This window comes from Erythrolamprus reginae, chromosome 5 (genome assembly GCF_031021105.1).
Source record: "Erythrolamprus reginae isolate rEryReg1 chromosome 5, rEryReg1.hap1, whole genome shotgun sequence".
NCBI lineage: Eukaryota > Metazoa > Chordata > Lepidosauria > Squamata > Dipsadidae > Erythrolamprus > Erythrolamprus reginae.
Genome location: NC_091954.1, coordinates 42394640 through 42414769, shown reverse-complemented (window position 1 = coordinate 42414769; position 20130 = coordinate 42394640). Strand labels below are relative to the sequence as shown.

At 37.3% G+C, this 20130-nt stretch overlaps 1 protein-coding gene across 1 annotated transcript in view; it reads right to left on the bottom strand.

Moving 5' to 3' along the window:
- The window catches only part of TCERG1L (transcription elongation regulator 1 like), a 247800-nt gene that overhangs the window by 49474 nt on the left and 178196 nt on the right, over positions 1-20130 (bottom strand). The window contains exons 6-8 of the mRNA XM_070754209.1: positions 12627-12721; positions 9528-9616; positions 5674-5729 (exon numbers count right to left, since the gene is read on the bottom strand). Of these exons, the coding sequence (XP_070610310.1) occupies positions 5674-5729; positions 9528-9616; positions 12627-12721 (240 nt within the window). The remainder of the gene's footprint in view (positions 1-5673; positions 5730-9527; positions 9617-12626; positions 12722-20130) is intronic.

Genomic DNA, 20130 nt, shown 5'->3' with positions numbered 1-20130 from the left:
TAATGTGACATGCACACTTCTGAACTGGTAGGGAAGATAAGAGAAACCCACCCCTGGTCCACTTGTAAATTAGTCTTGTGAAGAAGGCAAGGGCAGAGAATCAGTGGTGGCTAATGTAAATTATACTGATTTAATGAAAGTGTCTGGGAACAATATGATTCGATATGATGTTATCCATTACACAAATCAGCAGTACTACAAGTTAATAATAACAATAGAGATTGTAAAAATGATTTCTAGAGAGAGAAATGGCAGAGAAAGGATGATCTCAGCAAAGAATGAAGAGGTTTGTTCAAACTTCTCTGGACAAGATGACTTGAGATCATCCACAAGTGCTCCACACACAATTGCTTCTTATGAGGAGATCACAAGATAGAACTCTCAGGTGGGCTGAAAGCTGAAGAAGAAGAAGGAATAATAATCTTGCTCAAACTTTGGTCAATCCCTTTGAAAAGACCTTATATTTGCATGCTTCCTTTTCTAATTATTGTTGTTAACTTCTTTTAAGCTATTAGAAACCTTGTATTGGTATATGTGGCTGTACTGGGTGAGCTTTTCTTCAATACTCTGCAAAAAGTTTTAACTACAAGTATAAGAACTTTAAAAACTTTTTGAATAAATAGCAAAAAGGTCATTAAAACTTTGATATTGGAAAGTTACAAATGGACTAAAAATTGAAATAAATTTGAAATAAGAATTTGGAATTAACTATAAATAACTCTTCCCATGGAAAAATACTTTACTTTTATTTATTTATTTTTAAATATAAGGTAAGATTTTTTTTAAAAAATGACCCATAGAAAGAATTAAATATTTCAATTAAAGAAGAACATATAAACCGACGTTACAATTACAGAATGGAGCATAACATTTTAAATAGACTCAAAAATTCATATTAATAGTGTCAACAAAGACTAAATCTGCCTCTTTGGAGACAGTGTGTCTCAAAGATGTTATGGAAAAGGAACATGTTTTACTTGACAAGATCAAGAGTGAGCTGAAAATGGTTTTAAAAGTATGCCATGGAAAAAGATATTATGCTAGGCATAGAAAAAAATGGCTGATGATGAAATAATTAAAAGGGACATTAAAAAAAGAAACCAAGAGAGTGATATGAATAATTTTGCTAAATTGGATTTGCAAAAGAGGCTTTTTTATTGGAGAATCTTGCAAGAATTGACAAAGGAAAATGAAATTACAGTAGATTTATTTCTAGGCTCTCGTTTGAATGGATTAAATACTAAAATTGTTAAAAGTAAAAGGAAGGAATATAAAGTTGATTTATTTGATTAAAATACATTTAGCGTTATTTTAATAGCCCTTTATGCTGATCATTTTTGCTGAAATTTTGCTCAATTTGTTTATAAATTATAAATGAACTGCAGCAAGAAGACACCATCTGTTATCATTATTGACATCCTTCAATCTCAAACGACTATGGTATCATGCTCTGGAAAGACTTCCTAAATTGCCATATGCAAAGCTGTAGTAACCTCTCCAGAGCCTGGTTAGCATGGAGGATAGACTGTTACCCAAGCAGCAGATTCCCCCCTCTCCACATCTCTGAAATAATCCAATGGAATGGCAAAGCCAATAGGATTCATTCCAGCTACATCAAAGGAGATCAGAACTTGGCTGTACACAGTCACGAACTGTTTCGGGGACTCCAGCTCCAGATTTTGCTTCATGGTTTACTCCTGAAGCCTTTTCCACAAGGCTGTGGAAGTTTGCAGTCAATGTTCCCCACCCCCTATAAATAGCATTGTTCAGAATAGCAGTTTGCCTGCTTATATTTATATTTATTTATATATTTATATTTAAAGAGGAAATGCTAAGTTATTAAATTGTTTTTATTTTTGGAATTTGAATCTTTTCCCCCCGTTTCTCTTTTTTCAGTTTTGCATCTTTTTATTCTTCTATCTTCTATCTTTAATTTGCTTAGGTTTTATTATTATAACTATAACATTATATTAATGGATGTTTATATTCTTTAAAAAAAAAATTAAATCGTTATTAAAGAAAAAACAACAACACAATATATATATATATTTACATATTCAGACCACAAAAAGGTAGTTTGAAAGTGAGGAATATGGAAACGAATACAAATATGTGTCTTTTGCATTAAACCTCTTTCATAATAGATAATTAGTGTCTTAGTTAAATTTAAAAAAGAGAAAGAAGAACAAAACATTAAGGAGAGAAAAAGTGAAGGAGAAGTAGGAAAAGAGAGGAAAAAAGAAAAAGGAGAAGAAAAGAAAAGAAAGGAAGAACTATATACATGTACAGCAAAGACATGTCAACCTCTCTGTTGACTGTCCTATCACACAGCCTTTATGGTCTTGTTACTTTTCTACCGTTTACTGGTGTTTTTAATAATCATTGGAATTTGAATTTCAAATTATAAAACTGAAAGTTTATTCCATTTTTTTACTCTATTAAGTTACCTATCTATGGTTTCAACATCATAAATGAAAATGTCTATCCTACTGTTATATTCTATTTTATTGTACAGTTTAAGAATCTTAGGTCATTATTTTTGGTGGAGTTGTAGAATGAAAGTTTGGATAGTAGTTCCTTCTGCAACTCAGTCAAGGAATGCTTATTTGGCATAGTCTGAGAATATTGTTTCTGTACCTGCCAATGGGCATCTATGGTCTGAGTCCTCCCCACCAGCATTTGGGTGAATAGAGAGAGGCAAATATGCCCACTCATCCATTAAGAAATGTTTAAGCTATTAAGACTTGGTTGCAGCAAAATATCCACATTTTCTGTTTTAGAGAATGACTATTGTAACTCTAATTTTTGTACTCATTTGATTACCAGTATGTAATTACAAAAAAATATTCTACTGTGAGACTTACCCACCTAGGACTATTTGATTGTAGGAAGTTACCGAAGAACTATGTACATTGTTCATAATTTTAGATGTGTATCCAAAATAAGACAACAGGATTCCGAACACTCAGGAATAATGATAGGTATACATGGCATTGGGTTGACTTAGAAATAAGCCAAACTATTTCCCAAATGATCCAGAAAATGTCTTGGTTCATTGCCAAACTAAGCCAAGCCAAATTTGATTCTGTCCCTCTCAACATGTTTGACAGTCATAAATTGTTATGTCTCCCAGATGCCTGGTTGTTAAGTGTCAGCTTCATTCATTCACTTGTATGGCTAGAAAATGTATCTTCTGTGGTGTTTACAGTGAATTAAATAAGTAGGCTGTACCTGTTAAAATGGATGGGGAGGAGCCCAACTCTCAGATAGTATTACTGAGATCACATTCTGCATATATGTTTTGCTAGAGGACTAGCTATTTTGGGGGACCAGCTATTTCTTCTTTTATTTAATTGAGTTAGGGGGTATCAAACGCATGTCATCATGGCAGCATCACGTGACATATGGGACATTTTCCCCCTTTGCTAAACCAGGTGTGGCCAGTGCATGATGCACAGGCAGGGGTTGCTACTTACCGCCACTACCGGAACGATGTGCAGAAGCAAAAAAATGCCGAAATCTCTCTGCTCGCATGCGCAGAAGCAAAATTTCACCTGGGCATGCATGCATGCCAGTGATGCAGACTGCACACTCAGCTCCATTTTCGCCACCAGTATGCATTGTGGTCCATACCGGCTAGCAACCCAATACTGATGATGCATTTGGCCTACAGGCTGGGAGTTTGACAGCCCTGGGATAGACTATCAGAATGAATAAGAAAATTTAAAGAAACAGGTGGGGATTGAGAGATGTAATGCTTTTTATATCCCCGCTTCTACATTTTTCCTGAGTCCAGGGAATATCTAACTAAAGACTTCCTGATTTGTGGAAAGTGCCATTTTGGATCCAGGGCACCTGTGAGTTGGAAACAGCGAAGGCCGTCAAAGGCCTGCACACACCCATTGGTCAAGCACATGCCAATTGGCATGAGATATGGCTTCTGTGCATGCACAGCAAACCAAATTTTGTGTGAAGATGTGTGCGAGAGTGAGATTTTGGGCATTTTCACGGATATTTTTGCTTCCGCGCATGCACAAAAGCAAAAAATTGACAAAAATAGCTGAAATCTCACTCTCGTGCACATCTTCACATGAGATTTGGCTTGCTGCGCATGCACAGAAACTAAATCTTACATGGGGTAGCATGGAGGGCACATAGCTGTGCACAGATCCAGGATTTTCCTACCTAGAAGCTCCAGCTGCTGCCCATCAGTGGTTGGAAAGCTTTAAAAAAGAATTCTGCTCCATCTTAGATTTTATTATGAACCAGACAGAAATCTGAAGATGTGCAGTTCTTGTATCTTCCGGCTTAGCTCTTTAAGGTAATTGTTATTCTGAATCAAATGCTTGAAAAGAATGCACATAAACTTTTGACCATAACTTAAACAATCAAATGAGAGGTTATGGAAGTGCTAATCTCCCCTTAGGTGAAACAAACTAAAACAATGGAGAATGTAGATTAGCAGTAAAACAATTTTCTCACACAATGGCAGATTGTCATTTCTTGGAGTTTGGCTCAAAATAACTGAAAAATGTTATCTTCACTAAAAAAATAATAATGTTTGTTTGCACACATGAGTATCCTGAAGAAGCACTTCAGCTGAACTTCAAATTGTTGCAGCAACAATTGGGAAGATCTTTGCATTCCTGAAAACATTAAAGCTATATGCAGGAACCCACTAAGCAGCAAACAGTAAGCATCTATTTGCTGACGAGGGCCTTGTAGTGAATTTTAAATATGTATTTTGTTTTATTGTAAAAACACACATTTATAATTATCATGTACAAAGCTGTAAAATTGTGGGGCTGTTAGAGACGCATTCAAAATAAACTTGAAATTGCATACAGTTTAAATAAAACTCCTGAACACCTTCCTTTCAGAATCTTCCCCCTATTCATTTTTCTTCTCCATTCCTGAAATCCAAAAGTCTGCCCTACATCACAGTTAGTTTCCATTTCCCCAATGGATGGTGGTAGAATTCATTTCCAGCTGCAAATACATTCATTGTGTGAATTGTTACCACTGGGCCAGCTGAAGCTTAGGCATTTATCTAATAAAAGCAAGGTAATAGCTGAAATGGAAATGGCCCATTTTCACATCTGACTGAAAGACCTAGTGAATGTCCCAGGAGAGGTGCTTAAAATGGATCCAAATGGCAGCTCCCTCTAGAAATCTCTTCACTTTCCCATTACTAACCCAATTTGACATTTAATTTAAAAATTATCAGACTCATCTCCCAGCTCGTCCCTATTTGGCATAATAAAGTTTTCAATTATCCAAATGCAAAAATATAGTGATTTGTTCAAAGACAGAACACTAATTAAAAATGGAGGTAATGGCAGAAGTTTGTATATAAAATGCCTCTGAAGCTAACACAATACTGGGGGTATTCAGTTGGATCTAAGCAGCAATTCAGAGTTTGCATTTCAAAATAAATATGCTAAGATCTTTTTATAAAGCACCAATCTAAACTGACAAGTCATCCTATAAGCACAAATCTTTTGATATCTTAATATTTAATCTTTAGATTAACAATCCTGCCCAAATACAATAACCACAATTAAATAAACTTTGAAAGGCCTAGAGAAAAATATGATCACCAAAATATATAACTATGTATTACAATTTGACAGGGCTGGTATCTTATAAAGAAATCCACTACAAATGTTTCACCTCTGGCATCTGGCCCCCTCAAAACTAGCGAAGATATACCCCAATTTAAATTCGACCTGTTGGAAATGTAAAAAAGAGCAAGGTACACAGTGATTGTGCCCAGAAGCAAAGAAATCCTAACTGGAGGAGCATATATATTTGGTTACAAGAAGTAGTAGGATTAACAGTAGAATTTACCCCAGAATTCTTTTTATTAGGAATATTTAAAAGACAATATGAAAAAAAAATTAAGTATTTCCATGTGCACAAAATACACCCCCTGAGAATCTGATAATTTTTAAAAAATTGAATGCATGGAAATGGACAAATTAACAATAGGACTTAAAGGACAAAAATATTCAGATTATTATGGAATATGGGAAAAGCAGTATAATTGGATTGATGAAAGAAAGTTGAAGAGAAAGTGTGGGATGAAGATAATACTGTAGATCTAGAAAATATTGTAAGATAATTTATAAATTGTATAAATACAAAAACAATGTACAGTATACAAAGGCTGTAAACCTGCTTAAAGAACTATTACAATGTGTAAAATGTTAAAATCTAATAAAGATATATTACAAAAAAACAACAACCAAATAGCCAATTTCAACATTCTCAGATGAAATGTAATGAAATCCATGTTCTTATCTCATAAGCATCTTGTAAAAATATAAATATCATAAAGCATAGAGCAATGAAGACCTAACTGTTCAAGATTATTTCCATGGTTCTTGGCACCAGAATAGCTAACTTCCTGCTTTGAAGTAGTTTTATTCAACAAATACAGATGCTTAGATCTGTACAACAAGAACTTAAAAAAAGAATAGGAGAAGTAAAAACATGAACTTCACAAGGCATCCTATAGCTGCTAAATGATTTAGAATTCTTGCTCTTGAAGTAGTTGATTTGCCAGCAATGTCAGTGAGTTTACCAGAGAGCTTTGCTTATGAACTTCAGAAATAAAGTTCAAAGTAGTTATAATTCAAAGAACAGTAATATCTACGTGCCAGTATTTTAGACAGGAAAATAGGGACATCTTTAGAAAGCCCTCAAGCCACTGTAGATGTCAGCTCCTAACCAATTTTGGCTTTAAAAAAAGATAAGCAGGATCTACAATCTAATTATGATTTAGAAAAGAGACCATTAAAAATCCCAGATTATAAACTGGTCTAGGAAGATGGAAGGGCAGGGACAAAATTTATATTTTGGCCAAGAAAACAATATGGATATAGCATTGCAACCAGTGATGGGCTCCTACGGGTACAGTCAGGTACACAGAACCGGTAGAAGAATTTTGATCAGGTACACAGAACTGGTAGGAATTTTTTTTCTTCTTTTTGCTCCTTTCTGGGCTCTGCATATGTTTTTCCTATCGCAGTAAATGAGGTTAAATGTGCATAATTTTAGAAGAGTTGTGCATGCATGTGTGTGTATGTTTACATACACATACACTTTATATAGTAGATAATGTATATTTTTGTGTGCTTGTGTGTATGACATATATACATAGAATTGAATAGTATATTTTAGATGTTCAGCAATAGTAAATAGATAGGGAAATTGTATCTCTTATAGGCGAGGACAGGCCAGACACCCTAACCCTAACCCAAACCCTTCATGTGAGTAATGTCAAGTTAGCCACCTTTAAGCCAATTAAATGACCTTTAAGAAGGGGTGGGCTACTGCGTGGATGGGGGGAACACAGTAGCTACACCCCAGAGCACCCAATTTGCACTGAAAGATGTTGAAAGAAAATGCATAAGCCATGCCCACAGTGTGGTAGTAAAAAATTTGGTAGCCCTTCACTGATTGTAACCATGAAGAATTTGAACATATTAACAATGAAACATTTCACAAATTCTTTTCCAATATTGAAGCTGTTTGCTTTACAGTGTACTTTTCCTATGTGTTCTGGATAGCCTGTCCTCCAATTTAAAACCCAGAAAATGGATTTTAAAAAATAAACAAACGTAAGGCTACCAGAATCTGGGCTTTAAAAATGCAAGCAAAAACCAAATAGAAGCAGATCACCAGAATTTTGCTTTGCTGCTGCCTTCTGGGTGGTGATAGCTTGTATTTTTACAGTCTCAGTCTACTAAACAAATTAAAAATGTATTAAAATAAATACTACAAAGTACCAAACTATCCACCCACTATTTTTTTTCTAATTGGGGGAGGGAAAAGAGAAAGAGAAAAAAATAGTTGCTGCTTAATCAACACCTTGTGAAAAAACAGCTGAATGACACATAAAGCTGCAATCTTTTAAACATTTGCATGGAATTAAGTTCCACTAAACCCTGGGATTTTAATTTAAATAATGTTAATATCATGCCATCAACCCATCTAGTGGGACATAAATATTATTGGATTTGATTCTACAATTTCAGCCATGTCCAGTGGGCAAATACGGTACATGTAAGTCTATAGATACAAATTGAAAACTGTGCAAGGTCCATGAAATACAAAATTTGAAAAGTTGTATAGTGTATTTTATAAGCTTTTAACTTTTTTTAAACTATCATATCTAGATATGTGTGCCCATTTGTAGATACAGAACAAGCTAATACATTATAACTTGGATTGTTTGATTCCAATACAAAGATTTCAAGAAATGTGGTGGTGTAGTGATTAGAATGCAGTATTCCAGACTAACTGTGGCCACTGCCAGGAGTTTGATCCTGACTGGCTCAAGGTTGACTCAGCCTTCAATTACTTCTGAATTACTTCAATTACTGTAAAATGAGGACTCAGATTGTTTGGCGCAACATGCTGATTCTGTAAACTGCTTAGAAAGTGCTATACAGCACTATGAAGACATATATAAGTCTAACTGCTTATACAGTATATTTCAATATACTGTAAATAATTAAATGTTTCAATCTAAACTATCATAGAATCCAAAATTGGAAAACAGTGATCAAGAATATTGGGAAAAAGAGAACAAATAAAAATGTTGGTGAACATTCTTGTTCCTTCAGTAAATATGAATATCATGTCATCAACTAATAGACTTCATAGTACATTAGAGCTAATGTGGTAAGAGCAGCAGCCAAAGAATAATCAAAACTCACCTTTCATTTAAAACTGCATTACTTGGAATCTTTCTGAAAACCTCCTGATCGTGTTTCTGAATGACATCCCAGTATTTGCCTGGTAATGTCACAAGATCCACAGAATCCATTAGAAGCATGGAGCCAGCCTATGAGTGGAAAGGGTTTGGGATCAATTCCACACTTTTATCAGATGCAGTGATTCTTTGTGGATTTTGATATACTGATCTTTTGTTTTCATATCTAAAGAAGCTTGAATTAATAATATATTCTCTAAAGGTTTGCTCCATGTTTCATTGTGATTCTGTCATAGATCACTTGATCGAACAGCATGATGAGCCAATGTAGATGAAGTGGTAAATGAGGTATTTTGCATTAAACCATATCAGTCAAATACCAAGAGACTTGCAGAGCATCCTATATATTACTGGACAATAAAATTCTATGCATACATACTTAGAAATGAATAACACTGAGTTAAATGGCATTCATTTCTACTTACCTTATCTCTATTTAAGCATATCAGAAATACCGCCTAAATTTCAGGTTATATTTTCTTTAATGTCACTTTTACATCATTGATATTGTACGTCAGATTTGCAACAATGTCAGGATAAAGGATGGAGCAGAATTTCATTGATTTGTGAAGTTGTGAGGGCACTGAGATATATGCAAAGTGTCAGTTTCTGAAGAAAAGTGTTAAATGTTGGATAATAGCCAATAACCATTACGATTTTATTCAGTTAACAATGATATAACAGATCTTTATCTTGGCAATAGCCCAAATAATGAAGGAAATATATCACTCCTAAAAGAACTTACCAGGGAGATCCTGGAACAGGAGTAGATGCAACAGGCTTGTTGCCATTTGAAGTGTTTTCATCATCTGTGAGTAGTTTTAAAGAATGAGTCTTCAGAAAAAAGAAACAAATTAATCATTAATGAATTAACAAAAACATTGTTATACTATGTGTTTTATTTATATTCTAGCAAACATTTGTTTTTAATTGATTAATTGATTTTTTGATATAATTGATTAATCTGATTAATTAAAAAGAGGCCAAGGAAGTGCAGGGTTGAACTACTCAAATTCAACCTCTACCTCAACCACATATACAATCTCAAACATCTACCAACCATCCAAGCAATTTATTCTTATTCATCAAAGAAACCCTTGAATGCAAACAAAAACATAATAACACTATTCTATTTGGTCTCGATGTCACCAGCGAACCTGATATTGCAAGGATTTGCAACTTCATTGCACCAAACATCCTCACAGAAGATATCATTGAATTCTCCAGAGATGGCCCTGAGTTTAAGTATAGAGATGGTTCAGTGGCCCCATAATTCTGTAGAGTCATTTTCAATAATTAATCATCAAATAAAAATTCATTTGTACTATAAACTCTATTAACAGAAATGACTCCAACCCAAAAAAACTCCAGTCACAGCCTGATATATCCATTCTACAATGAATCCACTCCTGTGACATTCGGACAAAACTCAAAAAACGTTAAGACCAAGGACATACTGACCTATACATTGACTACCGCACTGACTGCATCAAAACTTCGCTTCCTACTATGTTATAGAACCCAGATTACAACATCACACATGCAAACAAGTTAACCTAACATGATGTTATTTCATAGTTATCTGAACTTGTGGCTTGGTTTCCAAATGTTTTGTTACCAGGCTAGGTAACATCTTCAGTGGAGTTTAGGGGAAAGTAGTGTTCTCAATTGAAACCTGGCACTCCACAAGCAGTGATGGGCTTCTACAGGTACGGTATGGTACACAGTACCGGTAGCAAAATTTTGGTCAGGTATACAATACCGGTAGCAAAATTTTGATTTTTTTTTCTTTTTTCCCCTTCTGGGCGCTGTATATGTTTTTCCTATTGTAGTAAATGAGGTTGAATGTGTATAATTTTAGAAGAGCTGTGCATGCATGTGTGTACATACACTTTATATAGTAGATAATTAGGGGTGGGCTACTGCCCGGACCGGGTGTGTGTGTAATGCAGTGGGATAGCGAAAATGGAGTTCCACTCCAGAGCACCCAATTTGCACTGAAAGATGTTGAAAAAAAATGCATAAGCCATGCCCACAGTTAATTTTGGTAGCCCATCACTGTCCACAAGCAATTCCATCAACATAGAAATTTACCTACAAACATCTCCAAATCAACTGCACAACCAACCAGAGACAGCACCTACCCTCAACCAACCCATGCAAGTTCACCTCCCAATATCCTGCCCTGCTGTAATTTTCTTATTGCAAGACTCACAGCTGACCCTGACTTGACACATCCATATCTGAAGCCCTTGTAAATAGAAGACCACTGATAATGACATCTCTAAAATCTGCTGAAGATGTTATCTATCTTGGTAATGAAACACTTGGAAACCAACCCAGCTCAGAGGATGAACCTTTACCCTCATCTTACACCCAACCTGCAGATATTGACAGATATTGCAATATATGCATGCACACACACACACACACACACACACACACACACACACACACACATATGTATGTGCAGTATTGGGTTCCTGGGGAAACAGTGGGGGATGGAGTTGTGGTAGGAAAAGTGGAATTGCACATGTAGCTCCGCATCCCTGATGTGTGCGCGCATATGCCTGTGCGAGATTTGACCAAATCTTATACAAGAATGCTCACATATGTGAGATTTTGCTGATTTTTTAGTGGTTTTTTGCTTCTGCAAAACAAAAAAGAAGGCCAAAAATTGGTGAAATGTCATGCGTGGGAGAGTCCTCATGCGAGATTTGGCTTCCAGTGCATGCACAGAAGTCAAATCTTGCACGGGTGCAGGTGTGCACTTGTCGGGGATGTGGAGCTACACACACAAACGCACCAGTATCTGTGGTGATGGGGAACCCCCACCTTTTTATGTGCATACACATACACACATAATTATTCATAGCTAAAGTTTAGGTTTAAGTTTAAGTTTAATTGGATTTCTGTGCTGCCCCTCTCGGAGGACTTGGGTGGCTCACAGCACATAATAAAACAGTAGAAAAACAATCCAATTAATAGCATAAACAATCGTTAAAAAATTCTAATTAACAATTTATACAACAGTTATACTAGGAAACATTCATTGGTCAGGGGGGAAATCTAGTAACCCCAGGCCTGGTGACAGAGATGAATTTTTAAACTCTTTTGGAAGGCAAGGAGGTTTGGGGCAGTGCGAATTTCCAGGGGGAGTTGATTCCACAGAGGGCCAGGGCCCCCACAGAGAAGGCTCTTCCCCTAGGTCCAGCCAGCCGACATTGTTTGGTCAATGGGACCCTAAGGAGACCAACTCTGTGGGACCTCACTGGTCATTGGGATTTGTGCAGCAGAAGGTGGTCTCGGAGATAGTCAAAGGTGGCAAACATACCCACAACACAACCCTCCTGCTTCTATTTTTTCCATAACAACCCTGTGAGGTCAGTTGGGTTGAAAAACAGTGAATGCCCCCAAATTGCCCTGCTGGGTTCCATGGCTAAAGTGGGATTATAACTCACAGTTCCCCACTTTCTAGTCTTGTGCCCTAATCAATAGATCCAACTGGATCTCTGGATATATCTCTGGATATATGACTCAGTTTTTCACAATTTACATTTTGATTATCATATCAGTATTATCATATCAATAATGATAGTTACAGATTCTAGGGAACTCATAATCCAAACATTCTCAATGGATTTTCTTTTTCTGACCAACTCTTCTCATCTGCCAGTTCACAATCATCTCCTGGCAGTGAAGAGATGGAAGATGTTGCAAAGCAGGAGGATAGAGAAACGAACTCTTGAATATGCAAACTTGGGGATATATCTGTGTTGCAGGATAAATTTATGAAGAAAATCAATGACTTTCTCAATTCAGAGTTAAACAATAAGAAACTAACCTTCTCATTTTCATTTTCTGCTGGTTTATTCTTCATTTCAGTATGTAAAATTAGGGTTGGAGGGCAGGATGCCCTGTCTGGTTCTTTTACTTTATCTGCAATTACAAAATGATTAAATAAGATCCAGAAAGAACCTATCCTCTGTTTTTCATTTGGAGGAGCTTTAAATCTGAACTTAAGAAAAGAAAGAAAGCAGAAATCCTAATTTAGAAAGGTATGTTATTTTTCCAAAATCAGTAAGGTAAAGGTTTCCCATGCAGATGAGCTAGTCGTTCTTTACTCTAGGGGGTGGTGCTCATCTCTGTTTCAGAGTCGAAGAGCCAGCACTATCCAAAGATGTCTACATGGTCATGTGACCAGCATGACTAAATGCCGAAGACACATGGTACACCGTGACCTTCCCACCTAAGGTGGTCCCTACTTTTCTATTTTCATTTTTACATGCTTTCAAACTGCTAGGTTGGCAAAAGCTGGGACAAGTAATGGGAGTTCACTCCATTACATGGCGCTAGGTTTTCAAACTGCCAAACTGCTGACCTTTGTGATTGACAAGCTCAGCATCTTAGCCACTGAGCCACCACATCTCCCCAAAATCAGTACCACAAGCTACAATTCAAAACTATATTTTCAGCACCTTCAAAGTTGATGATTAATTATTTGTTAATAATAACTGACAGTAATAAATTATGCAATGCATGTTGAGAAAAATGGAATTGAAAGTCTCAATCTAAACCAGTGTTTTAAAACTGGGCAATTTATGTCATAATCTTGATATAAAATTTTTACTGAATAAAACAACCCATTTTTGTCAAAGAATCTACAAAATCATTTGAGTATTTTTTTCGGTTTACCTCCTCCCCTTCTCCCCACATGTGTTTGTGTGTGCGCGCGCGCATGTGCATACACACACACACACACACACACACACACACCAGTATATTAAAAACTCTGTTCTCTCTTCTTTGCCAATGGTTTTCTGGACAGATTTTTGATTTCATAGAAATAATGGCTGAGGGCTCTGTTGTCTGACTGATGTATCAGCTGTGTACACAACAATGAAACCCCATTCATAATTTTGGAAATTCAAATGCAAATAAAAAGATACAAGTAACAGAGCCTTAGGCTAGTTAATCTCATTTTAACTCCACAAACAAATCCATTCTGGGACCAGATAACTGACAGAAAGTTGGCAGGCAGACAACTTTTGCAAAATGGAGGGCATTTCCCCCAACGTTCAGAAAATAGACTTGAATTTCTTCCTAATCTTTCTAAAAATAAATAAGCCCTAGGAAAACCAAAGGACACATCTATGTCAAGAGCTTTAATCAGACAGATTTTAAATCCACCCATTTTACATAACCCCTTGCAGCTAATATGACATTAATCCACCAGGAAAAGATAGCATGTGAATTTTTAAAAGCTTAACTTCGTATCCAGTTTTGAAGCTTATCTAAAGTATTTATTGCATAGCAAACAGTTAAATAATGGGAAGGCAATGTTGCACAAAATACAAATCTCCATAATTTGTATTTCTGATTTAATTTAACTAACCAGCATTAGCCAAAAAAGTTTTCCAAAAATGACCTTACTTCAAGAAAATCAAGAGGCAGTTCCACAGTTATCAATAAAAGGCTGTGTGACGGCTCTCCTAGACACTTTCCCAGGCACCTCTCCAGAAGCTTGTTTGGGGGAGGATATACTGGTCATGGGCATATCAGGAGGTGAGGCAGCCAAGGAATACTAGCTAGGAGTAGAAGGGATAAGCACAGGGGAGTAACCAGAAGAGCAGCTGACTAAGTAAGAGACAGAAGAGGCACAGCTGTAGCTTGGAAGCCTAGAAGCTTGGGTGCAGAGGACACACAGCTGCATCTGGTCAGTGGAGATGAAGAGCTGCCTCTTCTTCCTCCTCCTCCCCGCCCTCCTCCTCCTCCTCTTTGCTTCCTCTCAGCACCTAGGCCTGAGAGGAGGCAAGCAAACAAAAACATCAACCTGGCTACTTGCAAGGAGGCAGATTTCCTTCTCAGGAAGCAGTTATTAAGTTCAGCAAAGGGAGAGAAACAATGCTGGGAGCAATGTGTCTGTTTTCTTGCTGTGTACTATATTCTTCAGCTGTCAAGATTCTTGCCTTTGGATCATTTAATCACTGTGGTGCAGTGGTTAAAATGCAGTACTGTAGACTACTTCTACTGACTGTCGGCTGCCTGCAATTCAGAAGTTTGAATCTCACCAGGCTCAAAGTTGTCTCAACCTTACTCACATGGTGGATAAAATGAGAGCCCAGATTGTTGGCCCCTGTAAACTGCTTAGAGAGGGATGTAAAGCACTGTGAAGAAGGATACAAGTCTAAGTGCTATTGCTATCACGCCTTTTGAACTCTGGACTTGCCTTTGGTGGCTTGTGGTAGACTAGTGCTGGCTTCTTTTGAGCAGACTGCTGAACTCAATATGTGGTGGGCTGGAGACACGGGTTTATTCCACTTGCCTTCACACCAATTCACATCGTGATATTCATCAATGATTGTATTGTGCATGTGCACGCGTCCCTTGTGCAATTCTACTTCCATACATGCTCAGTAGTAACAATCAGCCCAAAACATAGCTGAGGAGCTGATCAGCTGTGCTTCAGGCCAAGAAATAAAGGTAAGTATAAATCCGGCAGGAGGGTCCTTTTTCAAGCCACAGTAAAAAATTTGAATTTTTTTTACTGTTAATTAATTTTGAAAAAAATTAAAAAAGAGAGAGATGGCAGTGCCCACGGAACAGCACTGACTGAACCAGATCTGTGACACCAACATGACATCATCAGTGGGTCGCTACCAGTTCGGGAAATCCAGTCCAAACTGGGAGGAGCCAACCCATGGTGTGTTTGTGTGTGTGTGTGGGGGGGGAACAGCACAGGCTGTTTTCTGCTCTGGTGTGAGATATAATGAAGTTCTCGCTCTTATAATTTACTCATACTGGAGTAACGGGTAAAGCTATGCATGGGATGTGGGTGGGAAAGATATTGCATTTGCCTTCTCTATTCCCTCTCTTCATGCAGTTTTGCAATATTCAAAAAATATTTGGAAAAATAAGTTCCTTCACTGATATATTTAATGCAAGTGTCAACGATATCATGCATATGCTCTCTGTGACTGTAAGCATGAAGACACACACACAAAATCTATGTGCATGAGAATGCCATGATGCAAGGTTTACCCACTTGCACCTGTGTTTGCAAGCTAGCACATAAATATGTAACGGGAATAATATGCATTATGATGTTACAAGACTTGGAAGCCTATGGCTCCTACTTGGATGAAGGTCATAAGAATGACTTTTTATTTTTTAAAAAATGTCTGAAAGGCCACAAGAATATGGGAATTACAAGAGATCTGATGATCCCATGAGACTTTAGCTATTGTTTATTTTATTTTATATAAAGTTTAATGTTGAAACTTTATTTGTCAGAAACACAATTCAGAGCACCGAGCACATAACAATGCTTGCATGGGTTGTTAGATCAAGCACAAAACTACTATATTGAATTCCTCCTGAATCATGAATATCTAGTGTATTCAATGAAGGAGAGGTAATGCCATTTTTCCTTCCCTTGAAGAAATAGGAAAAATTGCTGAACCCACTATAAGAATAAACCTAGGAGTTTTAAACCTGAACCTAGGAGTTTTGTTGATGTTTAAAATTACAAGAAATTTTTTCACTTCTGTTTGGAAGTGGTTTCAGGGCTGCAAATGGAGACCCAAAAACATACCTTCATACAAAAATTCTAACTAAGCTGTCCTTTGATAAAAGAAGAAAATTGTGTAATGGTCCAACCTATTTTGAATGATGAACTATGTGAATTTTCACAACTGGCCATCTAGGTCATTAGAAAAGATCATAAGCAAACAGACCACTTCTGTTTAATTACTCACACTCGACATTTTCATCGGCAGGTTGGTTAACATCCCTGACATTTTATTTATCTTATCAAAAAATACAGGAGCAACTAATGTGTTGTTTAGAAAATACAGTGTCTGACCGATGAACATTTTTGAATAATAGTTTCTTAATATGCCTGCTGGAAAGTGAATTTGGGAGACAATGAGGAAACTGGAGTTGTTTTGATTTGTAGGAAATATTCCTTTAACAATAATTGATTTTGCAATGGTTATAGTGATGTGCAAAGCAACCTGCATGCCCAGGACTTTTGTGCAAACATAATTGGCTTTGATGTTTTGCCTCTCCAAGGGTTTAAGCAGCAGAACACTTTGATATTCCTAAATATTCCTCATTTGGTGATCTTCCACTAACTCTCATGATTTTGTCATCAAATAAACTCCAGCTTGAAAGCAGCACAAAACACCAAGCAATCAAAATTCATTTGAGGTTATGAAGTCTTGTTTTATTTAATATAAAAAGTGCCAAAACAGAGAATGGGTTTGTAAAAGCAAAGTACATTACTAGGATAAAACCGACTGAAGAATACATCTATTTGTATAGATCCACTCCATTCATGTTTATTCAGAGGAAATTTTTAGTAATTTTAGTAGGATTTATTGCTGTTATTAATTTCTTAGGACTGGAAAATGCATGTTGTTGTTCCTTGAAAGATAACAATCATGAATTTAGAGTGAAAACAAATCTAGGGAATTGTCACAATCACATAATTTAGCAATGGCAAGGAACTGGATCCAATCTGGGTCAGTCACCAGGAATAGTGCTTTAGTTTTCATGAGTGAACTCATGCTGGAGCCCATCCTCAGGCAACTTCTCTTTAGCAGAATATTCTGGTCCTGGTGACAAACCCAGACTGAATCCTCCAACATTATCCTGGGACACATTGTTTATATCTTAGAATTTACCATTGTATCTTAGGATTTATGATTTTTGACTTATCGCTTTGTTGTTTGTATGTACATTGAGAGATGCACCGGTAGCATTCTAAGCAGGAACCTGTGAAATGATAACCAAGATAAATGACTAGAATTGCATCAGATGTGGAATAAGAACATGGACACAAAGAGCTGGGTTTAAAATGGGTCACTTTATTAATGCGGAAATAATTCACAAATAAGCTTTCTGGGCAACCATGAGCATAGCTCCTTGCTGAACAAGATGAAGGTAGCTACCTTCACCTGGTTCCTGGCCATGCCCTTAAAGCATCTGAGGAGCTCGCTGTCCAATCCCTTTCAGGTTATTGGGTTAGGTGAGTCCCAATGGCACCCCCACTCCAATCATCCAGGTCATGCGGACCTATAGGTCCTGGCAAGAGGCAGCCCATCATATTTCAAAAGATGCCTTAAAGGAGAACACACAGTTGCTACTACTGCCCATTTCCACCCCTAACCTGCCTACCCCAGTGACCAGAGGGAAAGGCAATTGTCAATTGTAATAAAATTGTGCCATACCCCCTATCCAGTCCATCCTCACTCCTCAGTGTGGAATAGGCAAAAAAACAGCCGCAATTAAAGCACGGAGACTACCAAAAAATCCTATTTGCCCTCTACAGATGACCCCATCAGGGCACACTGTAAGATAGGAAGGGCAGGCGGATGTCCACTTCTTCATTAGCCGGGGGCTAAAGGAGCAATGCCTCAGGTGCAGCCCTATTTATAGGGCTCACCTGGCATGCCCCCAGGCTGTGACATACTGCGCTTGGAGGCACAGAGCTCAATGGTGATCTTGAGATGCCTCGCAAGATTGCCAATGAGAAGTGGCAAAGCACTGAGGCCGTGTTCTTCCATGCCCCTGTGAAATTTCAGCTGGCCGCTTAAGCGTATATTTTTTGGAGTAAGATAGAATGGTTCACTTATTGATAAATTTTTACTGAAAACTATTGCTACTTTATTTGTTTTGTCCAAAATCCTGTCTGATCTATTCAGCTTTAGAAGTTGGATTTGGGTGGGTTTTTAAAAATATTATGTTATGGATCCTTTGTTGGTTGTATAGGAATTATTAGAGGAGTATTTGTGTAATAGTCAGCTTCTAAAATTTGATAGATAGTTTGAATTAATCTAATGGTGGGGCTGATACTTGAAAGTATATAGGGACAGTTAAAGTTCTCCATATGGTGAAACATTACATTAAAATCAACATAATATGGAAAACAGTCAACAAAATAGTTTTTGTTAGGGGCATATACATGGCAAGAGAGAACAGTTTGATGTAGCATCAGGCTATAAATAAAGGGAATGAATTATAGTCCTGCCATAGGTACAAAGCCAACTAGGTGATATCTCAATTCTACCAGTCCAAGGAATGATTAAATGGGAAACCACAAGAAATTGTAGATACTTGTCTAGGCAGTGTCTGAGAATTCTGACATGACTAAATGGAAGAAAAAAAAATATGACAGCTTCAGGTTTTATAAACACATACACACACACAAGGAAATAGAATGGTATTTATTTATTTATTTATTTATTTATTTATTTATTTATTTTTCATTTATTTATTTATTTATTTATTTATTTATTTATTTATTTATTTATTTATTTATTTAATATGCTGCCCCTCTCTGTGGACTTGGGGCGGCTCACAACAAACAAAAAGATACAATATAAAACATTTCTAAGCCAATTAATAGAATAATTACTTTAAAAATTATCTTAAAACTAGTCATATTAAAAAATGAACAACCTATTGAATGTATGTCACACTAATAGGACATTTAAACTAATTTACATCCCCTAGAATAATACAGATGAAAAAATTCATAACTGATCTTTTAAAAAAAAGTTTGTTTTTTAAAAAAGAGGTATTAAACAATTACAGTGATCCCCCGATTATCGCGAGGGTTCCGTTCCAAGACCCCTCGTGATAATCGATTTTTCGGGATGTAGTGGTGCGGAAGTAAAAACACCATCTGCGCATGCGCGCCCCTTTTTCCATGGCCGCACATGCGCAGATGGTGGAGTTTGCGTGTGGGCGGCGGGGAAGACCCAGGGAAGGTTCCTTCGGCCGCCCAACAGCTGATCTGCTCCGCAGCGCGGCAGCAGCAAGGAGCCGAAGATGGGGTTTCCCCGTTGCCCAGGCAACGGGGAAACCCCATCTTCGGCTCCTCACTGCTGCCGCGCTACGGAGCAGATCAGCTGTTGGGCGGCCGAAGGAACCTTCCCTGGGTCTTCCCGCCGCCCAGGCAAAGGGGAAACCCCAAGATCGCTTGCCGCTTGCCCGTTCACCCGCCCGCCCGGCTGCTCGCTTGCCTGTTCACCCGCCCGCCCGGCTGCTCGCTTGCCGCTCGAGAGCAAGAGGGGGAGAGATAGAGAAAGAGAGAGAAGGAAAGAAAGAGATGAGAGAGGGCGGAAGAGAGTGTGAGAGAGGAAGAAGCAAGATAGAGAAAGAGAGAGAGAAAGAAAGATGAGAAAGGAAGGGAGTGACGTCATCGAGTGGAAAAATCGTGATATAGCGTTTCGCAAAGATCGAGATCGCGAAACTCGGGGGATCACTGTATATTTAGTTGGGCAGATTTCATAATAACTAGACTGTTATTATGAAATCTTGTGACAGATTTCATAATAACT